This window comes from Heliangelus exortis, chromosome 1 (assembly GCF_036169615.1).
Source record: "Heliangelus exortis chromosome 1, bHelExo1.hap1, whole genome shotgun sequence".
Classification (NCBI taxonomy): Eukaryota; Metazoa; Chordata; class Aves; order Apodiformes; family Trochilidae; genus Heliangelus; species Heliangelus exortis.
The window spans coordinates 134,007,930-134,032,696 of NC_092422.1; the positions used below are offsets into that span (position 1 = coordinate 134,007,930).

General features: G+C 40.7%; 2 protein-coding genes and 1 long non-coding RNA gene across 10 annotated transcripts in view; 1 reads left to right on the forward strand and 2 right to left on the reverse strand.

Annotated features, from left to right (window-relative positions):
- Positions 1-9,102, reverse strand: part of BCL2L13 (BCL2 like 13) — a 39,508-nt gene extending 30,406 nt beyond the window's left edge. For 4 of the 8 annotated variants that reach the window (XR_011730438.1, XR_011730441.1, XR_011730439.1 and 1 more), the window contains exons 1-2: positions 8,825-9,090; positions 3,060-3,249 (exon numbers count right to left, since the gene is read on the reverse strand). Coding sequence is in view for 3 of the 8 variants with exons in the window: in XM_071767426.1 (XP_071623527.1) it covers positions 3,060-3,180 (121 nt within the window). In the remaining 5 variants the exon portion in view is untranslated. Of the gene's footprint in view, positions 1-3,059; positions 3,250-8,824 lie in introns of all 8 variants that reach the window. The other 4 variants (XR_011730442.1, XM_071767426.1, XM_071767435.1 and 1 more) reach the window with 4 other exon arrangements.
- Positions 9,103-9,880: 778 nt separating this feature from the next.
- LOC139807030 (uncharacterized) lies at positions 9,881-10,812 on the reverse strand. The gene is made up of 2 exons (XR_011730443.1): positions 10,614-10,812; positions 9,881-10,017 (listed from the first exon to the last, which is right to left on the reverse strand). It is a non-coding gene; the product is annotated as an uncharacterized lncRNA (long non-coding RNA).
- On the forward strand, positions 9,899-23,021 carry ATP6V1E1 (ATPase H+ transporting V1 subunit E1). The gene is made up of 10 exons (XM_071767450.1): positions 9,899-10,037; positions 10,852-11,030; positions 14,668-14,733; positions 16,243-16,352; positions 16,790-16,856; positions 18,669-18,758; positions 20,394-20,462; positions 20,758-20,852; positions 21,749-21,836; positions 22,423-23,021. Exons 2-10 carry the CDS (start codon positions 10,998-11,000, stop codon positions 22,483-22,485), a joined length of 681 nt encoding a protein of 226 aa, XP_071623551.1. The 5' UTR covers positions 9,899-10,037; positions 10,852-10,997; the 3' UTR covers positions 22,486-23,021.
- Positions 23,022-24,767: the final 1,746 nt, after the last annotated feature.

Consider the following 24,767-nt stretch of genomic DNA (forward strand, 5'->3'; position numbering starts at 1 on the left):
TTATTCACCTACCTAAAAACCTACCAAAAAGTAACAGAATTTTGCTGCTTTGTTTTAGATAAACTGAGTCCTATGCAGAACCACTGTTGTGCAAAAACTATAATAGGAATAATCTCTCTTGCCTATTGCCCAGTTTACTCATTTTCCTCTGAAAGACACTACACAATACTACACTGAAGTAAACTACTGAATACAACAGAGTTGTAATGTTAAAAGACAGGTTTGTCCAATAAAACCATATTTTCTTCAACAATTGGAATACTGCAGATGGTTCTCTCTTCAGTCCCTGCACTGAGAAGATACCTACATAAAGCTTTCTGAGTAGTAATCAGATGTTGACTTAGATCAGCTTTCTTTGCTTGAAGTGGCTTTAACTTTTGTAATTGAAACCATCTTTCTTGCAACAAAATCAAGACCAACGTAGAGATCCAAATGGATGTACACTTCTAGGTAATTTGCCTGAGTTTTCTCTTCACTAAACAAAATGGTCCCAAAAATCACAGTCTGGTAAAGCATATCATGTCTGAAAAAAAATAAAAACAAAAAACAAAACAAAGAAAACCAAACAAGTTTTAACATTAAATCTTACACATATCTTGAAGATTTACTCTTATTTGAGGTTTTGGAGCAAAAAGACAAACATGAGAAAGAGAACTCTCTAGTATAAAATGCAGGAAAGCAGAGGCTTGGGGGAGTTGACCTTACGAAGAAAGAGATGGGAATGGAAAAAAGCATTCAATTTCTCCTATCAGTTCCAGCAGAGGTAAAATAGAACTACTCCTGTTTGGAAAGATCACTTCTTTGACACATCAGATTCATTCTCTAGTTTAACCGGAGTGTTGAAACTTCACTGAAATCAGGGAGACTGTTGTAGAAGGAGTCTGAAGGGGGAACAGAAATACTAACTACAACTGATGTGCTGTCTTTAACCACTTAATATATACATGCAAGGGAAGAAGAGAAGATCCTCCAGTGGGTGATGGAACGTTTCAATATCGAGGCTCCTGCTCTAAACTGCCCTCTAGAGGAGTCCCTCACTCTCCCATAATGAAAGGAGATGAAAAGAGGTCAGTATTACAAAGGCAAACAAAAACTAGCTTTTCTAGATACTCCCATTATATTGCAATATGATACAGAAATCAGACAAAGAGTAAGGACTTATCTGGATCTACAAAAAATATATGAAGAGAAAGTACTATATACCAGAGTCGATATCTCATATGAATGAAATATGAAATTGAGAAGTGTTCCGCAGCTAAACAGAAAGAAGTGATAGCTGTCATCTCTGCTTCCACTGTGTTTGATGAAAGGTCTGTCACCATAATAACCAAATAAAGCACCATAAGAGTGACAGGTACCTTCTGTCACAATCTTCTCAATTCATAATCCGCAGCCTCCAGCCATAAAGAGTAGAAAATCTACTAACCAGCGTTCTGAAGTATCACAAAAATCATCAATGAAAGGAACTTGGGGATCAGTCAAGATATTGTACCACAGCTGCTGAAAGTGCTTGAAAAACACAGACAACCACCATGTAATGTTATACTGTTATTACCTCTCAAATGTCTTCATTACCAGAAGTTTCATCTTCATGATGGGATTCTACACAACTACTCATTTTCATTTACTGGATTTCACACCTCTTCTGTTCTAACCAGGTTTCTCAGACCACCCTTGTTACTGTAATACCCAGCTACTTTCCAGCAGTGCATTAGGCAGTGCCGGGATGCTTCTTCTCTTTTTCTTTCCCAAGGGAGGACATAGAACATACAGAGCAGAGTGCTTTGGTACAGCTTTACACAAGCAGGGATCATCCATGTGCCAGATACTCAGAATAAGATGTTACTTTTAAATATGCACATTTTCCAACAGAAGAGTTTTATGAAACAGCATCTTGGCACTCAGGTCCTCTCAAGGACCTTGGGTAGAAATACCTTAAATACAGTAAAATTAATTTTATACATGATATAAAATACAATCAGTGTATGCTATCTGCTTTAGTGCCAAACTGAAAAAATAACTGTCACAACGTTGATGCTATTATTTCTTCTCAGGCACTTCTGATTTCATAACAGGTAAGTTCAGTAAATGACAGAATATGCAGTCTTACACGCTTACTAAAAAAAAAAAAATCTGAAGACTGCCTTTGTGTGTTTTTTAATACACCTTTCATTAGAAAAAGTTCTGAATCATGGGAGCCGGTAGTGACTGGAACATCACTAAGAAGTGAAAAAGCACCAAAATAATCCTGACAAACAACACTATTTATGTACTTGCCACCACAAGACAGAGAAGTTTTACTAGATAGGTTCATGTGAAACACAATCTATCAAACTTCTTTTATTCTGCCTCCCATTTATTTATTTAACCTGTATGCATAAAAACCTGCTCTGGACAGAACATCTGACCCTATGTGACTCCATGCACCCTTGACATCTTAAAAATAAAAAAATAAACAGATGCAGCATAGGCCTGGTTAAGCCTCACATCTCTGCACTACCACTGACTGACAACAACAGAAGCATTAACGTAATAGGTCAAAACTATTTAGCATATGAGATTGCTCAAGTCACTCCTCAAAGTTTATGCCAGTAAACACCATCTCATTGCCACTTATTTTCACTTGCCGCCCAAAAAAAGAAGCATGGGCTGAAATTCTCAAGATGACTCAACAAAGGTGACTGAATCATAGAATCATAGAATGGCTTAAGTTTCAAGGGACCTTAGAGATCATCTACTCTAACCTCCTTGCCACAGGCAGGGACACCTCTCAACTATATAATGTGTATCCATCCCTCCTAACCTCAAGACAGCTACTAAAACCAATTATTTGCTTGATAAACTCCAGTCAACCCTGACATAGCTCAAATTAAAATTTAAACTCAGTACAGCTTTGTTTCCATCAGCATCTCTTCCCATTATTTTAAATTCATAAAATAACGGATACACGACACTAAACATCACGCTAACATTCCACATCCATCCATAAAACAGCTGAAGAACCAACTACAAACACAGCTGCATATGTAAATAGAAAAAGATGAACGTACAACTATTACCTTGACTTGAAGGAGGCGGATGTTCTTGTGGCTTCTCTTGTGCTAAAAGTCCCAGGTAGCTGAGAACTACGTATTTTGTTTCATAGTGAAATCCTACAGGCACAGCAGTAGAGGACGCCATTGGGTGGTCCTGAAATGCGGCAGTGCTCTTACAGGGCTCCTAGAGTTTTCTCTTGGTAACTGAGGAAGGCTGTAAGGAAAGAACAGTGTTTTGGGTTTTTTGTTTATTTGATTGTTTGTTTGCTTTTTATATGGCTGCAGTAGGTCATGAACTCATACATAACAAGGAATTATGTAATAATCGTGAAGCAATATCCAAGTTTTTGCCCTGATATCCTATGCATTCTTGTTTTAGTAAGAACCCTGCAGGGTAAAAGCAACTGCCCCCTGCTCCAGCATCCTGCCTGCTGCCAACAGTGGCACTTCTCACTCCTGCTTAGCATACAGACTCCAACATTAAAGCAAACCCAACAGTTACTCACCATGTGCCTCCTTCCCAGTGCTCCCCAACTCAATCACACACAAAATTACACATGTATCCATGCAAAGAGGTTTTGAGGGATTCTGAAGACTTAACTACAATTTGAGGAGAAAAGACAGGTTCTGAGGAGTCTCTCTTTCTCTAACCCTCCGATCGGTGTTTTCCTGATTGTTTGCTTTCTCAGATTCTCTGTTATGATGCTTTGAAATTTTAATGTGGAACAGTGACTACAACTGTCTTGAATTCATCTTAGTGTTCCAATAGCAATGGAAAACATGTGGTCAACAGAGGAAATCCCACATTTATTGTAGGGACTGGAAGAACAGATGGCTCAGTGTCCTGGATTTCTCACCCAGACATTAATACTTACGAAATAGAAATCCACACCCAATAGCAAGTTCTGGCCAAAGAACTACCCTGTTTTATTTTACCTGTTCTGTCACTTTTTTTCAGATATCCAAACAATAATTTTTCCCAGTAACGAAAAACTAAGGTAGAGAGAAATTAAAAACAGCCATAAAGGACAAGGGGGAAAAAATTTACAGAAGGCAGTATGGAATTAGGGAAAAAACATACAACACATTAAAAGGAAATTTCAGATTAAACAACATCTTTTAGCTCTTTGTATTAGAAACAGTCTGAATAACTACTTTCAATGCACAATCTACTTGATGAATCAAATAACAGTATTTAGGCCTTTAAGATAAAATTAAGTTCTCCATCACTTCAGAGAGTCATTTCCAAATAAGCAGCAGTCCACTTTGGGCATCAGAATGGATGTCTAACATAAAGGCATGTAGAGACATTCATGCTACAGAACAGCTACCTAAGAGATACTGAAGAAGCTAGAGAATTTACTAGTGTGAGAGCACAGTTACTTTTAGAAGAACTACTTAAGCCAAGTTTAAAACTTTAAAAGACCTTGAATGAGCAAAATGCTACATACACAGCAATTGGAACAATCTTAAGAGCATTCCTGATTACATTTGAAATGCCTTGAAACTGAGTGGGGTTTGGCTTCAAACCAAAGCACAATCCAAAAATGAAGCCTCATGATCAATAATAATAACAATAACTAATAATAATAGCAAGCTAAAGAAAAGCATTGACCTGTCTACCTATCCAAGATGCCTGGGCTAACTTCTAACCTCCCTCCTCCCTGGAAAGGAATTCAAATTAGTAGCAGTACAACTGGTTACTGAGGATAAACAGACCTGTAACTGTGCTGCAGCATGGCTACCGTGTGAGTGGGTAGTTTGGAAAAGAAAAAACTGTCTGTCAAAATAAAAGCTGCAAAACGAGAAGAGTTGATGTAAAATTAGCTAAGCATTCTTCCATTAAATAGCAACTCTAGTTTCTGAAACTCATTCAGTATTGAAAGCAGGAGCGGACTCTTTAATGAAGACTATACTCCTGAAGCTCTGCCTCTTCCCATGTGTTTCAAAATACTTGAAATGTCTTACTAGAAAGATTCAGCTGAGTCTTTGGTATGGCTTGACCCATGGTAATGATTTATAAAGTAATGAAAAAATGTCAAAACTCTGAGCCAACATTCACTCTTTTTCCCTTGTAGGAGTAATCCTACATTTATTTATGTTGCCTCTTCCATCAGAGTACTCTACAGGCAATGTATTATGATTCAGAAACCTAAGAAATTTTAGCTGAGGATAAGCACAGCTTTTGCACAATACGCAGTCATCCTTCATCCCTTCCTACCAACTAACACTTTGATAAAGCAGGGACATTTGGAAAAATAACCAACTTCAGGGTCCTTTTAAGAACAGATCTCCTCAGGCTAGATCACCAGATGCCATCTTTACATCACATTTTCACACCACCAGATGTGAAAGATACCAATCATCAAAACGCAAAAGCTCCCCAGCATGTTTCAGTTCTGGTTTGTTCAGCACAGACTCAGTCCTGAAACCAAGACACTTCTTGCAATGCTTACACAGTGATTGGGAGCCCTTCCAGACAACCTGAACTGGTCTGTCCCGAAAGAATCAACCTAATGGATATTCCAGAGGCATCCAGACACTTCATCGTTGATCACAGAACAAGTCTGAATATATAACAAAGGTTATTCTTCAAAATGTAATTCCAAATGAATTCAGAAAATGAAAGAAAAAAGTAAGATGGTCAAAGTAAGCATGAGACTCCATTGCAGCACAGTGATCCATGTACAACAGTGAGGTCTAATTCACAAAAATTTCAGCATGCTTATTTTAGCATCTCTGGAGGGAGCAGGAAAAAAAAAGTGAGAATCAGACTCCAGTTTATTTAAATGGTGGTTAATGTTTCCTTGGGAAGAGAAGGAAGAAAAAAAACCTTGGATGAAAACAAAGTAATCACTTCAGTTGATCCATTCTTAAAGGTATTTTTATAGTGAAATGAGAAGGGAGACTTAAAAACTTGAACGGAAGAAATATCTTCAGCTTCACATAAAAGACTGTCAGCCTGAAAATGCACTTCAGAATCACGGGTCCGCCTTTGAGAGGAGCCCACAGCACAGCAACTGAATTACTCATTTTGAATTGTGAATGACTGTTTTTGTTTACAAAAGGAAACAGAAAAATATTGACTCAGATACTGTAAATATCTCAGGAAAGGCCTTTCTACAAGAATGAGTGGGACGAAAAAAGGAGACACAGCTTGAGAGACAAGATCAGAGGAAGGAGAGCGTTCTACTACAGAAGGAAAATGGAAGAGAGAACAGAAGCAGTTTAATAGAGTAAGACAAGGGTTTGTGTGAGAGATGTAATGGAGCAGAGGAAATAAGGCATTGTGCATACTACATAAGCCTCAAAGCAAGGGCAAGAGGATTACTTCTGGTGTAACAGATTCGCTGCAAGAATATTGCCTTTTAAAAGCTAGAGATCAAAACTATTACCTATTACTCCCTGCAAAAATAACTTCCTTCCTCAACTCTATTACCACTGGGGGAATAAAAGGCTACACTTGTTGAAACTTACTTTGCTCCTTACTCTAACCCTGCTGTCACTTGTTTCATGTGGGCTGACCTGAGAACAGGAGCTATAGTCAGAGTGACATTTCCTCATGCAATTTGTCCCATCCTAGACAACAAAAAGGTTTTATGTCAGATAATGGGCAATACAAGTCTACCAGTGAATACAGGGAGTATCATCCCCCAGTGATGAGGCCCTGCTAGGTTTTAGTCCTTACCTGCAAATTCCTACTGTGCATCAAGCTACATTTACCACGCAGCATTTGAAAGCCAAAATGCAATAGCATTACGCTACTGCCCATAAGAACAGTTCACCAGCTGCTGCCAAGATCTACTGCTTATCAATTTGACTGTTGCAGGGCTGAGACTTGCCTTTTGCATTTAGATATTTTGCTGCCTGTTTATAACCAAAACCACAGGTCATTAATACCACCACTGATTTCTAATGGAGTAAAAACACAGGTCCAGAAATAACAGCACAGTCACAGATGGCCTTCTTTTACAAATAATACCATCACCACAATGGTAGTTAGGTCCCACTTGAAAATTGTGTCAATCTTGGGCTGAACACAGCTCCTACCTAGAGCCTGGGTTACCAAGCCTCACTTACCAACCACAGACTTTATCACTCTAAACCGCCGCTCTAGCAGAGGGAGTACTTCTTGCTGCTGGTGAGGAATTATTTCAAAGCACGTGCGGTCTCAAGTCAGCAAGTGCTCACTCAAGCACGGGCAGGGAGATTTAGTAAGGCAACCAAACAGTAGCACCAGAGTTCAAATCATTTTTAGGGCAGCATGCCACACTGATAGATTCACAGGTTTGTGTCATCCTCCTGATACCAATCTCTGCAACAGGTAATCACTCTCAGTTCACAGTCATCTACAGCCATATATTTATAACGTGTTCTTTATCCAAACGTTCTGAATTTAAAGAAGTTGCAGGTCTACAAGACCACACCCCTCATCAACAAGAAGGAAAACATTCAAGCATTCAGTAACTTCACCAGAAGACTTCGGTGGGGATTTTAGATGAGACTTGCATGTGTGGACTAGTTTAGCCTCGCAGAAGTTTGTCTGTAAAAACACTTCATGTAACAAGTAGGCTTTCCAAAGCACCCAATCATAATCAGGTTGGAAGATCAATTTTTCAGTACTTTTCCAACAATATATTACAGTATGACTATGAGACTGTTTTTAATAGACTGAGAAATACTGAGTTCAAACATGTCAGTTCTACTGGGAATGAAGCAATATTGCTTCCATTACTGATCCTCTAGTGGCACTTAATGGATAGAAATACTGGAAAATATGACAGTCATTTATCTGGGCAGTTGCTTCAGTTGACCTTAGAGGGAATTACAATTAAGTGAGCATTCTAGGCAAATGGTTAAATTTCTCTTTTAGGAAGAAAAACAGAAATAACATGAGTGAGCTACTATAAAGATTTTCAACCCTTTCCAGCTTTAAACTGCCTTACCACAATATTAAATCTACAACAAAGCCAGCTTTCATTAACAAGCTTTCATTCACTTGCCTTTTTAATTTGCCAAGCGCTATCTGGGTTTGAAAGCGTACATGGAGGGGTATACAGATCGGTGAGGCAGAAGCCCTGCGCTGACTCTATGTCCCAGCAGGGCCAGACAATGGCAGAGCCGGGGCAGACGAGCAGCCTGCGAGAGCGGAACGTAAGCTACTCGGTTACTACGGCGATGAATGAGAGAAAGATCTGTATCCGGGCAGGATCGGCAAGGAGCGAAAAGCCGGGATGAGTCAGCCGGGGGGGTTCGGGCGGGAGCCACGGCCCACGCAAGGTAGGGGCAGGTGTGGGCAGGCCGCAGCCCCTGCGGCGGAGGAGCCGCCGGCTCATCGCCCTTCAGGAGCCGCCGATGGGCGGAGGGGGCAACAGGCCCTTCTCCCACACCACGGGGGCCTGGCCGACCGGCCGGCCGCCCGCTCCCGGGCGGCGCCTACCCCGTAGCGCTCCGGGGAAGGACACGCCGGAGGCCCGGCAGCTGACACCCGGGGCTACCCCGGGACAGGGGGACGCGTCCTTCAGCTGAAGCCATGGCGGGGGCGACAACGCCGGTTGAGGGGCGTGGCCCCGCCGCGCTCCGCCCCCGCGGGGAAGTTCCGCGGACACCGACCCCGCGGCGTGCGGCTGCCTCCCCCCTCCCCTCAGACACAACGCGGCGGGGGTTGGGGGGGGGGGAACGTGAGGGGAAGGGGCGGAGGGGGGGAGAAACGTGCGGCCGCAGAGCTTCCCTGGTTACACAGAAAATAAATAACTATCAATAAACGAGCCGCCCACCCCCGAACTCACCTGCGGGCGCCGCGGGGCGCGGAAAGGGGCAGGGGGAGTAGGGAGAGTAGGGGAAGGGAGAGGGTCGGGGAGGAGGAGAAGGAGGGGGCGGGCGGGCGGGCGGGCGGGGGCCCGGGCGACGATCGGCGCCGCTTCGGGTCGTTGCGCCGGGTGGGGAGAGGGAGGGGAAGGGAGGGGGGGGGTGTGGTGGGCGCGCGCGCGCGGGCGCGCGCCAGGCGGTGCGAGCTGTGCCCTAATTTGCCGCCGCCGCCATGACGGAGGGGCGGGGAGGACGGCGGAGGGGGCGTGACGTCACGGCAGCGCGCGCGCGCGTGCGTCTGTGTGTGTGCGCGTGTGACGGGAGTCACGGCCCTCACCGCGGGGCGGGGCGGGGCCCGGCGGGACGTGACTTCTCGAGGGGGCGGGAAGAGGGGCGGCTGCCTGATCGCGCTTTCCGCTTCGGCCGCAACCCGGCGCCGGAGTTCAACGGCGGAGCGGGAAAGGGGGGGAGGAGGGAAGCCCCTTTCGCAGAGCCCACGCCGGCCTGAACGTGTTTCCCGCCCTCAAAGTCTCACGTGCAAAAGAAAAATACAACTTTTTTTTTTTTTCGCCCTTAGGCTTTTCCTCGCGTATTTTGAGAAATATAATGATAATGGATGGCAGTTCGCTTCCGCGGTCCTAATCCAGTTCAGGTGACTACAGGTGTGGGTCAGGGTCCGAAGCAGGCTGCCGTAAGGCTTGAGGGGGTGGGTGTCTCAGAGCGCTGGAATCGGAGGAAGGAAGGCAAGACTAAATATATTCCCAGTTTCTGTAATATTATTCAGATTGTGCACGAAATAATAGTAAAATGTTCTCAAGACCCAAAAGACAATCTCATTCCCTACGTTGTAACATAAATGTGATGTGAAAAAGTATTGAGGTTATATACACATTTTTACATTTCACAAGGAAAAAAAAAGGCACGGTAAAAATTAATGAAATAGAAAAAAGCCACGGGTATGACAAATACCGCTTTTGACACTGATTTGTAAGGACCTATTTTTTTTTCAGTAAATATACTTGCAGAGTAAAAGAAGCTTTCTGCCAGCTAGAATAAGCAAATGTAATTACAGGTTATGAAGACTGTATTAAATTTTGCCACAGAGGAAATAATGGGAGCAGTAAATGGCATCCTGAAGAATCAGCATGGCATTTCAAAACCGTCCTGAACGTTTCTGCATCAGAAAATGACAAGGTAGTAATAGTAATAACAGTAAGAAAAAGAAGGCAGCTTTGAATCTCCACCATGTATTCCTACAATTAAATTCTTGGTATGACAGCTGTCAATCACAAAAGAACCAAAGCCGAGCGTCCCATCACAGGACTCCTCGTGAGAGCCACTTCCACCCTACAGCCTGACCTCCAGCCCCCCCGCTGCCAGTCCAGCCTCCCCCTGCTTTCCTCTTCCTGCTCCATAATGTTGCTACAACCCTCAGCATCTCAGGTGCTGGTTAAAAAGCAAGTTTTATCTCTTTCTGCTAGTCCAAATCTGAAAAAACGGTGAGACCTGATAAATGGTATTTCACAGCTTTATATAACAGACAGCTCAAAGCGGCCTCGAGGTACCAAAGCTACCCGTGATGGGAAGCCCGAAGCATCGCCAGAAGAAACTTCCTCGAGGTCCTTACGAACATCTTTATCTCCTTGTTTAATTTCTCTCTGCTACAAGTTGCACGTCGCGACATTTCTCGGAAGAAGCTCTTTCTGAATCCGAACACTGTATTCCCACCGGACACCAGGGCAAGATCATTTTTCCCTCCTGGACTCTGACATCCCCCCATAACGTGACAGTCCTGCGGTAGTAAGCCGGTTCGGAAGGACCGAGCGGACGCGCCTTGGCTTCGAGGGCGACGGCCGCCGCCCCGGCCGCTGGGGTAAGGGGGTCAGACAGCCCCCGCCCCCACTCTCACGAAGGGCCCTACTAGCAAGTGCCGATCTGGGCCACAAGATGTCAGCCTGCCGCACGCAAGGACCCGTCTCCCACAGCTCTGGTTTCTATTGGCTCGTAGCCGCAGGTGGGCGGGGCGGTGTGACGCAGCGGCAGCTGCTCCGTCTGTGACCCGAACCGGATTTGATTCCACTCGCGGTCGCCAACGGCATCAACTGCTTTACCTCGAGCCCCCGCGCCGCCGTCGCCGCAGCCATATCCATAGCCATGGCGCTCAGCGATGCCGACGTCCAGAAACAGGTAGGGCTGCGGGCCCCTGCCCGAACGCCAAGCTGATGGCCCCTAAGGCGGGCAGCGGCCGCCTCTTGGGTCTGCCGTCGCTACGCTGCGCTCGGCCCAGCAGGGCCAGCGGCTGGGTCAGGAGAAAAGTTGGCAGGACAAGACCCAGCGTGAGGGGGGAGACACCGAAGGGCTGGGCCGAGTCGGCGGCGCCTTCCTTGCCCTGAAGCTGTGCAAGTTGTGGGGTTGCGGTGTGCCTGAGCTGTAAGGGCAGTTTCTCTGGTAAAAGGCCCGTTGGAAAAAGAGGGATAGTGGCAGTGCAACAGGAAAAGCGGCTGCGGCCAACTAGGGCTGATTCACGTTTTAGTTGTGGGATAAGGTCCCCTACTATTCCACAGCAGAGGCTCTCTTAAGCGATAGCAAGGGTTGGTGGAGGAAAACGATCTATTCAGTGTACTTTAAGTAGAAAGGGAAGTCTCTGGAAAGGGTGATTTTGTTGCCTTCCAGGATTGATTTTTCATCCTCTGGGGAATTTTGTGGAAGCATTTTGATGACATTTTATGCCAGATTGTAATGAAATGAATCATGAGTAGTCTTTATGGTATCTACAGTGTTTAATTGCACTTTAAGTAAGATAAATACATTGCCTTAGATAAGTACTGTATTTTTAGATGGTGCTCTCTAAGGACTTACCATCTCTTTTTTCTTATAGCTGTAGTACATCTAATTAGATGTAACAGCATTTTGGTAGGGTTTTCAGCTCTCTCAAATGCCTTTTTCATTTTCATATCCTAAGGAGGGTAGTGCAACCTGGGCTTCTCTTGCAGTGGAAACTTTCAGCACTGAAGCCTGACTGTGAACACTTCCTCCTAAGGCAGGACACTTTGTCCTTATTGACAGTAAACACCCTCCTTGCCTAAAAAAAACCTGCTTTAAACTAGGTTGACAATGACATGCCATGTTGAAGACTGCACAGATCCAGGCAGCACTGGTCTGTGGAGTTTTCTACAGGTGATGAGCACATCAGCAAAGTTCTGTTTGTCCTTTGCATCATAAGTGCTTTGTGTCTTGCTTTCTCATTCAGTAAACATAGTCTCTTGGCAAAGAAGCATCACATTGAAAGTAAAATCAGTAGACTGTCCTTCTCCAGAAGGGGAATTGTAATGTTACATTCTCTTACCTGCAAAGTTTGGTTGTTTTTTTCCCTGCCTATTCCTCAAAGACAATAAAAATGAAGCTGACATTAGGATGGTTGTGCTCAGCCACCATGGACCTGAACTTAGAAGTTTAGTTCAGGATCTGTTGGTATACTAAACATGTAATGCTACTAGCATTTCACTTCTGCTACTTTCCTGTCATTGTTTTACACTCCTGAGCCTAGGGTGATCCAGTTTACTGGAAAAGAGAATGCTGCTGATAGCATGACAGTTCTGAATGGCTATAAATCCGGTATGAACTTGTCTGGTCCTTTTAACTACTTGCCATGGAGCTTTAGTTTCACTTTGAAAATAGTATCTAATCAGGATTTTAACCCATTAATAGACTTGCTTTATTCTGTCAAAGGTGTTTATTTGATTGTTATATCTAATCTGGCTAGTCACTTCTAGGTAATGCCAATCTAGAACTTCTCATGGAAAGGGTAAATATGCAGCTGCTGATGGGAGAAACCCTTTCTTCCTTTCTATAGGAAGTACTACTATGCTAAAGTTAGTAATTTCTAATTAACCTTTTGTTTAAAAACATGTGCTTTTGTCAGTCTTATTGAAACTAATCCTGTTTGTAGAATTGGAGATGTCACTAGGATCTCTTCATTTTTATGAAGAGCAAAAAGGGATTTCAGTACAGCAGATTTTGGAAGAAATAATGCTGTCCCATCTTTTCAGACATGGGGAAGTGAATGCCATATCAGCTTGCTTCCATCCTATTCTTTGCTATGCAGGCATTTGTTGAACACCCAGAACTGTTCAAAGCACTCTTTTAAAATTCAGAAACCTAACCAGAGGAAGTAACTCAGTAATGTAAGGCTTTCTACTGCTGTACAAAAGTTCTTCATCTTGTTCAACAACAGGCTATCCAGCAAAATTATTTCCTTAATTTATCTGCCACTCTTTATCCTTTCTGAAAAGCAGGTAGATATAAAGCTTGGTTTAACCAGCCATCTGATTAGGTGAGCAAGGTAGGAAACTGACACCATAGGTGGACATACACTTGGAAACATTACAAACTAGAAGTAAATGAAAAACTGCAAATTTATTTTGAGGATGTAGGTGTTAATATTCACTTCTTCCACCGCACATGCTTAAAATCTTCCACTTGTCTGTTCACTTTTTTTTTCATGTATATGGTCATGATGTTGGTTCTCTTCTGCATGTTGGCTCAGTTTTTATGTTGACACTTATCTCTTTAAAATATTTAATCTCAACATGAGATTACATACATGGAATTCTCTGTGCACAATTATTCAGACCAGATTGTCTGCAAAACATCCCTTGTCACTAAGTGCAAAAAAATTCAGTAGGGCTTTATGGTCCATATACTGAAGTATATGTTCCACTCCACCTGCCCTTGGAAATGGCTATACCTGTTCAAAGCTGCAGTTTGATTGGGCATCAATGATGGAATCATTTTGGCTGGGAAAGACTTTTAAAATCATCGAGTCCAGCCATTAACCTGCCACACTGCCAAGTCCAGCACTAAACCATGTCCCTAAGCACCATACCTTTACGGACTGCCCCAAGCATGAACCTAAACTTAATGTCTGGTTACAGAAAGAGGTGATATATAAGCAGAACTCTGTATAATTGCTTTCCTTCTCTCTAAGATGATGGATTTGTGCTTTATAGTTTTCCTGAGGTAGTTTCAAAAACGTTCTTCGGGTAGGATCTGTTAGTGCATACCAGGCTGTAAAGCAGCACATGATATACTTGATGTGGTCTTAATCTTAACTAGCACTGCTGTCTCTGTCTTCTTCCCCAGTTTCTCCAAACTAGTATGCAACTACTTTATAAAGTCCTTTTGAGCTGGCATTTTTAATTTATTATGATTTCTTTTGAGAAAGATTTCTCAAGTCTGCAAAGGAAGTTTGGTTGTACAGATCTGACCAGAGTGGTTAGTAGCCCTTTCTTTTTTGCTTCATGGGTCATCTCATGTGGAATGCTCAGGTTCATTCAAATGCCATCTGCGCCTGACATGGAGTAGGCACTCTGTTGTAAATGTTGTAACAAACAGACTATGTTAATTTTGCAGGGGGAGAATTTTCATTTTTACTTTAGTATTCATTTTACTTTAGTATTCGGTGGGGGGGTGAACGGAGGGAGAAGTTATTCTCACTTGTGAAGAATGAAAATACTCAGCCTCACATTCATACAAACTGACTCTTGGGTTTGTTTGGGTTTTTTTTTGTATGGTTGCGTATCTGGAGTGCATTCTTATAGTGATAGTGAAACAGCATTGTATAGAGTTATTCAGGGGAAAAAAATAATTCTTGTAATCTGTGTTAAGATGAGCTGACTCTTTGACTTGTATGCTCAATTTCATTTCCTTGAAAAACATATGAATTAGTAAATAACTATGGAGGGGGCTACTGTACAAATTTGGAATATATAAATATATATTTCCTCTTCCAATAGAAAATATTTTATTTTCTCTTTTGTTACAGATCAAGCATATGATGGCTTTCATTGAGCAGGAAGCCAATGAAAAGGCTGAAGAAATAGATGCAAAGGTAAAAATGGAAATTCAATGTCAGTAAGTGCAAAGGAAAACTGCATCTGACATCCTGTTTTGATTGTTGCCATCAGAGCAGTCTTATAACACTTCTGTAAGCTACAGCTTACTTCACATTTAGTGATTACATAGCAAAAAAATATGCTACCAAATACAGCTATCTTTTCAGAAATCAGAACAAGTTTGGGCTACTTTTTCATCAAAGTTTTCTTAATGGTTGCTAAATATGAATTTATTCATAGGTAAGTTCACTGTTTTTTTCTTTAACCAATCAGGAAGCTGAATAGTAATGTGAATAGGCTGGTTGAAGTGGAACACCTCTTATGTACAACTTGACATCACTAAGTTCTAGGGGAGTTCTCTACATAATGATGAGTTCTGCTAAGATTTGTCATAACAAGATGTTAGAAGGATGAATTTTAATTTTTGCTTGACTTCCATAGTATGTGAGGCAAAGACATTGGTAGTAAATCAAGCAATAATGCTAGTAATCTTCATAAGCATTCATACATGTACCAAAATTATAAAAGGTGGAAATTAAACTGGTTTAATTAGGTTGGTGAGAGTTTGTAAGCAGGTTCATAACTGTATCTAAACCTGTGTAGTCACCTGCAGGCTTAGTTCTAGATGTGATTTAGTAGGTGTCCTGGTGTCCTAAAGCATAAATTTACATTGAAGGTGTAAGTTGAATTATTTGCAGAATTCTTCACTTAGGTTAAGCCATGAGACAGTTTAGTATTAATCTGATGAAAGCATATAGATGTTTACATGCAGGATATAAAGGATGCCTTACAGCCTTGACAATCTACATGATGCCAATACTGAAATATCTTGCTGGTATTGGACTCAGCATATGTGTTACTTTTAATCTTCCAGAAACATTTAGATCTGTACAAATATTTTTTTCAATACTTAAGCAGGTATTTATGATAATCTGCAAACAGAAGTCAAGATTGGATTCTCAGGTATAAATAGGAAGATTTGCCATGTATTTTCACATGCTGTCTCGCTAGGCTTTATAAAAAAATAATAGCTGTATTGTCACTGTGCTTGTGTAAGAATTATTTAAAGTAATGAAGTTTGTGGACACTGAGGACTGGGTAGCTTGTGTTGGGTAAAAATCTTTTGGAGTCAGAAAGGAGGGGCCAATTCTACAAAAACCTGAGCTTCAGCTCAGATAAAATGAGTTTTGATTAACAGTATATAATACAAAAATTTGGTAAATTTATGCCAGAGGAATAAATACTGCAAGGAAACATGTCAGTCAATTCATAAAACAAGCTGTGTATTAGTTAGTAAGGTCCTAGTTCAGCAGAATACATCCTGTACTTCCTTTGACTTGAGTATTGGTTGAAAATTTTTTATATATGGAACTATTATCCTATTAAATTGTATTATCCTGGCTTATTTATGAGTGTGCTCTGAAAGCATGGCTGTTTCATTTTGATTCTGTTTTTTTCAGCCCATGGAATCAATTTCCACTTCAGTTATTTAATTTTTACTGTAGGCAGAAGAAGAATTCAACATTGAGAAGGGTCGCCTTGTTCAGACACAGAGGCTGAAAATCATGGAATATTATGAAAAGAAAGAGAAACAAATTGAACAGCAAAAGAAAATGTAAGTTGCTTAGGTTAGATGACTAACCAGAGCTTAACCTCTCATTTTACTGCCAATTTTATATAAAACTTTTTCTCTGGCAAATGGGCTTTGTTTAAAAGTTTAGTTCTAATTATGAGTTTCTAATTTTTCTGGAGAGAAATTGTCAAAGATGAGCTACTATAGCATAATTGTTAGTAAGTGTGGTGAAAGAATCCTTAGTATTTCTTGATACCCAGTCTATTACTGTGGGACAAATGATGATGCTAGGTTTAGTTTTTGTGGGTCTTTACTGAAGGACCAGGTTTAACATTGTAAACAGTTGTGCAGGTTCAGAAACAGATTCAAACCACTGAACAGTCTTCACTGTTAAAGTAGAATTGTTATCTTTAAAGTATACAGTTAAAATGCCGCAGTTTTGTCAAAGTATGATAGATTGATTCAACTTTATCATGCAGCCAGATGTCCAACCTGATGAATCAAGCAAGACTGAAGGTCCTCAAAGCAAGGGATGACCTTATTGCAGTGAGTATCTCTGTTGTAAAGACATAGAGGTTCTATTCTTACTGTTTGGAATTGATTTAGCGATTCTCAAAAGGAAAATATTTGTGATTCCGTGATGTTTGCTTCAACATACAAAAATGGCTTTCACAGCTGCTCTGAGAAGTCATTAAGGATTTTGTCCAGATTCACTAATTTGCTTTATAGCCTGTTTTCACAGTTTATATTACCTGCTCTTTTTGGCATACACAGTTCTCTGCCAGGAACATTGAAGACAGTGGCTGTATCTATCATTTGGACAGTAGTTTATTTCTCAGAGGAGCAGAAACTCTTGTGCAGCTGGTAGAACTTTGAAGTTCTGTTTGCCTGAAGCAACATTATGAATTAAAGCTGACATGTCTTAGGCAAGTAGGCTTAAAACACCACTAACTGGGGTTTTCTGTCTCTTTCAGCAACCCCTAGTAATTGAAAAGGTTTGCTTCTTTTTCTAGTAGGTAGCTATTCTGTTTGTTGACATACAGGGTGAGTGATAATTTATCAGAGTAGACTATGTCTACTTTTAGTTCAGGCTTACTATGTTTATCTTACACCACGTGTAGTATATTCTCATTCTGCCCATTATGCAGCTTGCAGGTTTCCCATTATCTCTTGGCAGTCTCAGAAACAGTTTGAGTGTTTCAGATTCTGCTAGATGGTGCTGTTGAGCTACTGGAAAAGCTGTGAGACCTGTACAAGTCAAAAAAGAAAAAAAAAAAAAGTGGATTGTGTTCAAGTTTATAGTACCATGAAAAAGGAGAGTTTATTGATTCTTTAAACTTAGTTTCGAACTTGAGACTGTATTCACAGAGAGGAGGAAGGTGGGTGGCTAAAGAGCTAACTCTGTTGTGATAGTCTCTGCTGGGTAATCCTTTCCTCATTTATCAGCTGACTCAGCCTCATGCTTCTGAGTAATGCATAACACTGTTCCTCATCTTAAACCATTTAAAGTCACATGCTGCTAGCTCTTCGTTCATTTACCAGATCTTTGGCCTCTTTCATGAACCAGAGAGATGAGCAGTTCCAGAAATGCTGTGTTACTCTAGAGTAGACAGTTTAACTAGGTTTGACCATGATATTAAATCATGATCATCTTATATCCTGGTACCGATTGAGTTAACGTGTATTCTTCTTGTAAATAGCATGAGGCAGGACAGTAAGAAAGGTTTATACCAAATCATACAATTTATTTATCCGAAGTAATGATAGTAGTTCCATTCTAGGAGCTGTGCTTAAGTTGAGTCAAATTTCTTAAAAATTCAACCTCATCTGATGCAAATTTGCAGGATAAAAGTAATAAAAATCGGCCACTTCAATTTAAAAATAGGATCTCACTTTTAAATTTTTACTTGCATTTACTATAATTAAAAATTAGCTAATATGAATATTGTTTGATTAAAAAGCTACATTAGATTTCTTTGCTCAACCAGAAAGCTGAAAAAAATGTTATTTGGACAATTTGATTAGTTTACAATAGGTAATTATTTACCACACATTTAATTTGTCAAAATTGATATTATAAATGCTATCCTTTTACTACTAAGGTCTCCCTTTTGTATGAAAAAAGAATTATTGTCATGTTATAATTGGTTCAGATCAGGGCAGAGAAAAGGAAACTGTTTGGAAAGGATGTTTTGCCATACACAGAGATGAAGGTCTAGCTTGGATGAACACCCGCTGGAGTGTACGTTTACATGTTGGCAGGTTGTGATAGTTATAATAGAAGTACAGAGAGTTGGTAGGCATGGAACAAAATGCCACACAGATGGGCTTCACTGATCTGATTTGTTCTGAATGCAGGATTTGCTGAATGAGGCCAAGCAGAGGCTTGCCAAGGTGGTGAAGGATTCTGCCAGGTACCAGACACTGTTGGATGGACTAGTTCTACAGGTAAATATTTGGATTCTAAAAAATAGATGATCATGGCCCTATTTTCCTAGGTGTCTTTCTTCAACCATAAACCACCAAAGGTTACAGCTGTATTAGAGTCTAGATCTTGCTGGGTGATCTTTGAGTTTTAAACATCACATCTTCTGTATATTTTAATCTTGAATTCTGAACAGATAAGGCTGCAGCTTATTTTAGGGTTTAAAACCTAGTATACCATGTAGCAGTTCTATAATAAGAATAATTGCAGATGCATGCACATACACTGTAACACGCATATTTAGGATGCACACTTTAAGCTTCTGCAGTAATTAGCTGGATCAAATTCACCTTTGACAAAAGATGTTTCTCCAAACTGAGAAGTCAGTAGTTTCCTGCTTTTAAAATCTTTTTTGCATTTGAGATTTAAAAGTCCTGACTTTGACACATTTAATGTAGTGTGATGTGCATCTGTGACGGACATAGAAAGCTGAAATCAAAGCTTTGCTTACTTAGAATACCATCTTCTTGCCCCAGAAATTAACTGCTAAAAATCCAGTGAAGCACTGGCCAGGGTCAGTAGTGTGACCACCGCTGCCATCTTCTGGTGTGAATTGGTCCTCTTGCTCAGAGAAGCCAGCCACAAGCTCTCCAGTCCACGGTCTGATGCTGGAGTTTTCTTAACAGTTTTTCCTACCAGATGGTGCTTCCAAGTCAGTGTTGCTTCTTTGTCACACTTAGGTTTCGTATTGCCGTACGTCAAACAAACCTATCTCATTCCTGCAACTAGCCACATCTGTCTTGGCTTATTAGATTTCATAGAATCATGGAAACTTTTTGGTTGGAAAAGACCTTTTAAGATCATCAGGTCCAACTGTTAATCTAGCACACTGCCAATTCCACCACTACAGCACGTCCCTAACCGTAACATCTACCCATCTTTTAAGTACTTCCAGGGATAGTGACTCAGCCACTTCCCTGGGCAGTCTGTTCAAATGCTTGACAACCCTTTCAGTGAAGTTTTTCCCAATATCCAATTTGAAACTCCCTTGGCACAACATGAGGCTGTTTCCTCTTGTTCTATCATTTGTTGCTTGGGAGAGGAGACTGACAACCAGTTTGATCCAGTGAGAGGTCAGTCAGTATGCATCATTACACATGGCTGGACTAAGTGTTTGTTGTAGGTCCCTTTCAATTGGAGCTAAACCTCTTATGTTCTATTCTATTCTAATACATTACTACAGGAACTACAAGGCTGGACTTACTAAAACAGGCACCTGAAGCTACTCTGTCTTCAGGAGCTACATGGGAGAACATCAGCTTGGCAGCATGCTCAGTCTACTTAGATAGCAATGATCATTACCTATCCATTTATATTGTCTGGGCAATTGAGTTTTCTGATACATACATTTTGTTGCACTTACATTCCCAACTTGAAGCTTACAAAGTGATACACAATCCACAGTTGTGGGCCCTTTCACAGCTATTGGTGCTGTCCTGACAGAATGTCTGTATCAGGTGAACTTGAAAGCAAATAGCAAAATAAAAGATATCAAACATTGCTTTTCAAATTGATCAGATGCTTCCCTTACTTGGTTAAATAATTTCAAGACAATTAAAATGCTTATTCTCTGATACTGTAATGGTTATCTTCTGCAGGGATTCTACCAGCTGCTTGAGCCCAAAATAGTTGTTCGATGCAGGAAACAGGATCTCTCCATGGTTAAGGTAAGACATGTAGAACAATATGACAGTATCCTCCTTGTGAAGTCTGGGACCTGACTGTCAAACATTTCCTACCCAGGTCCCATCTGTGTGACATGAAAACAAGCTTTTCTTGTATTAAGAATAATAATTGTTTTGGCTCAAAAGCCATACTGGAGTACATTTGCTTAATTAAAAAAGAAAGGGGGGGTAGGGGCTTCAATCCCTTTGTTTTATAACTACAAATGAATGAGTGACCAAACCCAAGCTTTGCACTAGCATTTGTCAATGCTCATTAGTGGTTTCTCTTCTATCCTAGACTGCTGTACAGAAGAGCATTCCAAACTACAAAAACGCCATTAAAAGGGATGTGGATGTTCAAATTGACAAAGACAACTTCCTGCCAGAGGACATGTAAGGAAAATGGGAGTCGTACCCACAAAGCATTAACTTAAAGCAACTTTTCAATCCATAGCTCCTAAAAATAGTCTCAGAAAATTATGTATGAAATATCCCCACAATATGTCTGCTGTTGTTCTAGTGGAATTTGTTACTTTTTTTGTATTAATCAAGCACAGACCCTGCAGTGCCCTCCATTAAAGTACTGTCTGAATCAAAAGTGTCAGTAAAAGTTCTCTGGAAACCTCCAGCATGGTACTGAAGCAGAGAATGACTGTATGTAGAAACTCAACTAACTATTGGTCTTTTAAGCAGAGATAATATGGGTGTAGCCATGCTTTCTCTCAAGATAAAGCAAATTGAGTCATAAGGTGTTACAGGATAAGTACTTGATGGGGCATCCATCTGTTACGTTTGTAAGGCTCTCTTTCCATATGGAGTATGATAAAGAGCATGGCACAAAGTTGTATATTCTGATAGTCAGACATCTTCATGTTTGGCACAGGCAAACAACATTTTTAACACTTTTCCTCGCTCCCTAAAATCTGAAAGCCGTCTATTAATAATAAAATACAGAGTCTGAAGCTGTTTTGAAGCATCAGATTTCATAGCTCCACTTGCTTTTATATCATGCTAATGATCTAATACATAACCTTGTATGCAGCTGTGGTCTCTAGTAATTCCAAAAATGCTTTGCACTGCTGCTCCAGAACTGGATCACTCTTGGTTGATGCCTATTAAGTTATGATAAATAAAAAATAGTGGTTTTTTTTTTAAATTAAACTCTTACCTATGTGTCTGACTTGACTAGAAGTCAAGCTGATTTGGAATAATATCTTTGCCACATTCTGGCTTGGAGATGTACCATGAATTTAATGTTTTGTTTGGGGTTTTTTTTCCCCCCTTTCTAGTGCTGGAGGTGTTGAAATCTATAACAGTGATGGTAAGATTAAGGTTTCCAATACCCTGGAAAGTCGGCTGGATCTTGTAGCCCAGCAGGTGAGTTTCTCTAAAAGCCAAGGTGAACAACAAAGGATTAACTAGTTTTGTCTGGTAATTAAATTCCTGTGTTTCCAATGTGTTAACAGTCACAATAGTGTGTGGGATCAGATTTCAATGTGGATGGCAAGTAAGAAGTTACTTTTTAATGGAAAGAAGGAAATTGCCTACTGTTTGTGCTTCCTGCAACAAACATGGCTTTTCCCAGAATGATGCCTTTTGAATTAAGCATGGGCTTAAAACTGTAGCAATTATGATACTGAAAGATTTATTATGACAGCACTGAAGTCAAGATGTTGAAATTCTGAGGCTAACTTGAATTGCAGAAGCTATCATGAGAACTGGAAACTTTGGCTGAGGCTTATTGTACACCAGTGGAAAAAAGCTAGCTCTGGCATCTCTGATGCTGCAATATTGGCAAGTTTATAGGAGTAGCAGGCAAAGTGTGATCAGATAAGGGCTGCAGAAAACTCAAATGACTTATTAATTTCAAAGCCTAGCCTAGTTATTACACAGTGCCTACAACGAAGAATGTACGGTAATTTTATTGCCCATTGCATGTAACTGATGCATTCTTTCTTAACAGATGATGCCAGAAATCAGAGTGGCTCTCTTTGGTGCTAATGCCAACAGGAAGTTTTTGGACTAAACCTCTATGAGAGAAGGTGGGATCTGTTCCACTGCCATACTGAAAAGGGATGCAAAAAGCATCTGCTAATTTAAAATGTTGAAATATAACATTACCATGTCACCCAGTATCTGTTTTTTAATTGAATAATTTTGCATACCTGCTGTGCTTAGTCTCTCTACTTGTGATTAGAATGTATTGCTTAAAGGATGTGAAGGCACACATACTCATCCAGAAGTGACACTAGAAAATGGACCCATTTGGGTTCCTGGCTTTCTCTGCACTGTTGTGTCTCTATAAGGACCAGAGGTCCTCCTAGGGTCACTCTCTTTGCTTTGGCCACATCTCTGTCAAGTTATCTAATCTGTAAAGTAAATTACTATGCTACCAATGGGAAATCCCATTTGGCTAAGGTTTGATGTTATAGAGGGCATGCGTTCCTTCCTAAGGTTAGTAGCTTAATTCATGGTCAGGCATTTTTCCGTTCTGTATATGTGATTTAAAAAGCCTGAGCCTGTAAAACTTTATTTATGAAAATAAAAATGTACGTGTGTGAAGTTCTTTGTAGCTTTCCTCTGGGGTATTGCTAACAACCTTTGAGGAGTGGGCCTGTGTATATAAGTGGGGTTACTACTTGAGGGCTGTGTGAAATAACTGTTCTGTGAAGCTAGAATTGGAATGCATGGAGTCCTGTCAAGCTACTTGCTTGAGTAACGTTGGATTGTAGGCAAGCTCTCTGAATAGGACTCAAAGATGTGTTTCATTCTTCCTTAAAAATGGATCAGTAGTTGTGCTATTTAGTCCCTCAATCTTGTTTCACAAGAGAGCATTAGAATAACATGGCTGTGCTATTTAGATATTAATTAGCACAACCAGTTTCCAGTTACAGGTTTATTGCTTCTGTGCAGGAGACCCAATCCCTACTCCTTTAGTTACTGTTTCAGGACTTGAGGAACAACAACTGACTCTGTTGCAACTGATCTCTCTATTGTTAGAGTAACTATCAAGTTAAATAAATCGCATAACTACTCATTAATTATCTAATCTGTTAAATTTTACTAACGCTTACTTCTTTGCTTCTGCTGTGATGACTAATATTGTCTCCACATTCTATGGTATGGAGCAGAAAAATTCTTGAGCTGGCTTTCCGCACTACTGGCATATACCCGACTCTAGCTATTGTTTAATTCTGAGATTTGTTCATGGAAATAAGAAAATTAATAATTACTGCTTTAATATGATTTGAAATCGTCTTCTCTAACCATTGCAGTGAATGGTAGGAATTTCGCACTGTGCCACAAAGAATCCTTGCCAAGCTGCAGCAACACTGCCTTATGCAGTTTTTTTAACCTGGGTCCCTTTCGTCTCAAGCTGAGGTGCATGCCCTCATGTAGTCTCAATGCTAGATAAGCCTGCCTGATTTCTCAAAAGTGGAGATTGATTGCTAAGAAAGTTGTGAACCCAAACTTTTAAAATCTGTTTCTGGAAGAAATGCTTTTGATTTTCTCTAACAAAATAAGATTCTTTAGCAAGGTTGAGCTGTTTGTTTGTTTTTTTAATTTTGTTTTATGGCTCATTGCTGTTGCATTTCGGTACCAGTTCTTGTTTTCCCCATAGATTTCTATGGCATTAGTTCTTTTAGTGCTTTTCTTTTTGGTGCCTGGATCTGTGGTGGGTCAGTAAGTTTGTCTGGACTAAAGCCCTACTCCTGCTAGATTTTGGATAGCTGTTAAAGGTTTCATATTTGCAACTAGCAGTGATCAAGCTTTCTGACTAAGCACTGGGCTCTGTTCTTTTAACACACCTGTGGTAACAGAAAAGCCTTTGCATGAGCATGTCTAACTGTTGTTTCTTAGTTCAAATAGTACTTCTTGGAACAGGTTTGTTTTGGTCCTTTCTGAAACTTTTCTGGTTTTATCCAGCTCATCAATAGGATATCTGCTAGTGCTTTGAAAATGCGTCTGGACTTATTTGGGTCCTTATTTTCTCTGCAGCAAAAACTAGGAACAGAAAGTCTTAAGTATTGAAATAAAAGTATTAATTAGTGAGACAAGAAGAGGTAACTAGTCTTTGGTAGATGATGTACACTATGGATATTTGCTCCAATGCTCATTGAAAAGACTTGAGACAGACTATAAGATTGTCTCTAAAGGAAGTGAACAGTCTGGATTTGGCCATCATTGTTTGAAAATGTAGTTTTTATGTTGTTGTAGTGCTACTGTTGGAAAACTGATACAGGGAATGGTATAATGCCAGTAGATAAAAGCTGAATGAGCTAGAGATTGGGACACTGAAGATCCAGA

What these genes read in the sequence shown, in the direction of transcription:
- ATP6V1E1 (XM_071767450.1), top strand. Translation starts at nt 10,998, where the DNA reads ATGGCGCTCAGCGATGCCGACGTCCAGAAACAG. An exon ending in ATGCCGACGTCCAGAAACAG is followed by an intron (nt 11,031 to 14,667) that starts GTAGGGCTGCGG and finishes CTTTTGTTACAG; the next exon opens with ATCAAGCATATGATGGCTTT. An exon ending in ATTGAACAGCAAAAGAAAAT is followed by an intron (nt 16,353 to 16,789) that starts GTAAGTTGCTTA and finishes TTTATCATGCAG; the next exon opens with CCAGATGTCCAACCTGATGA.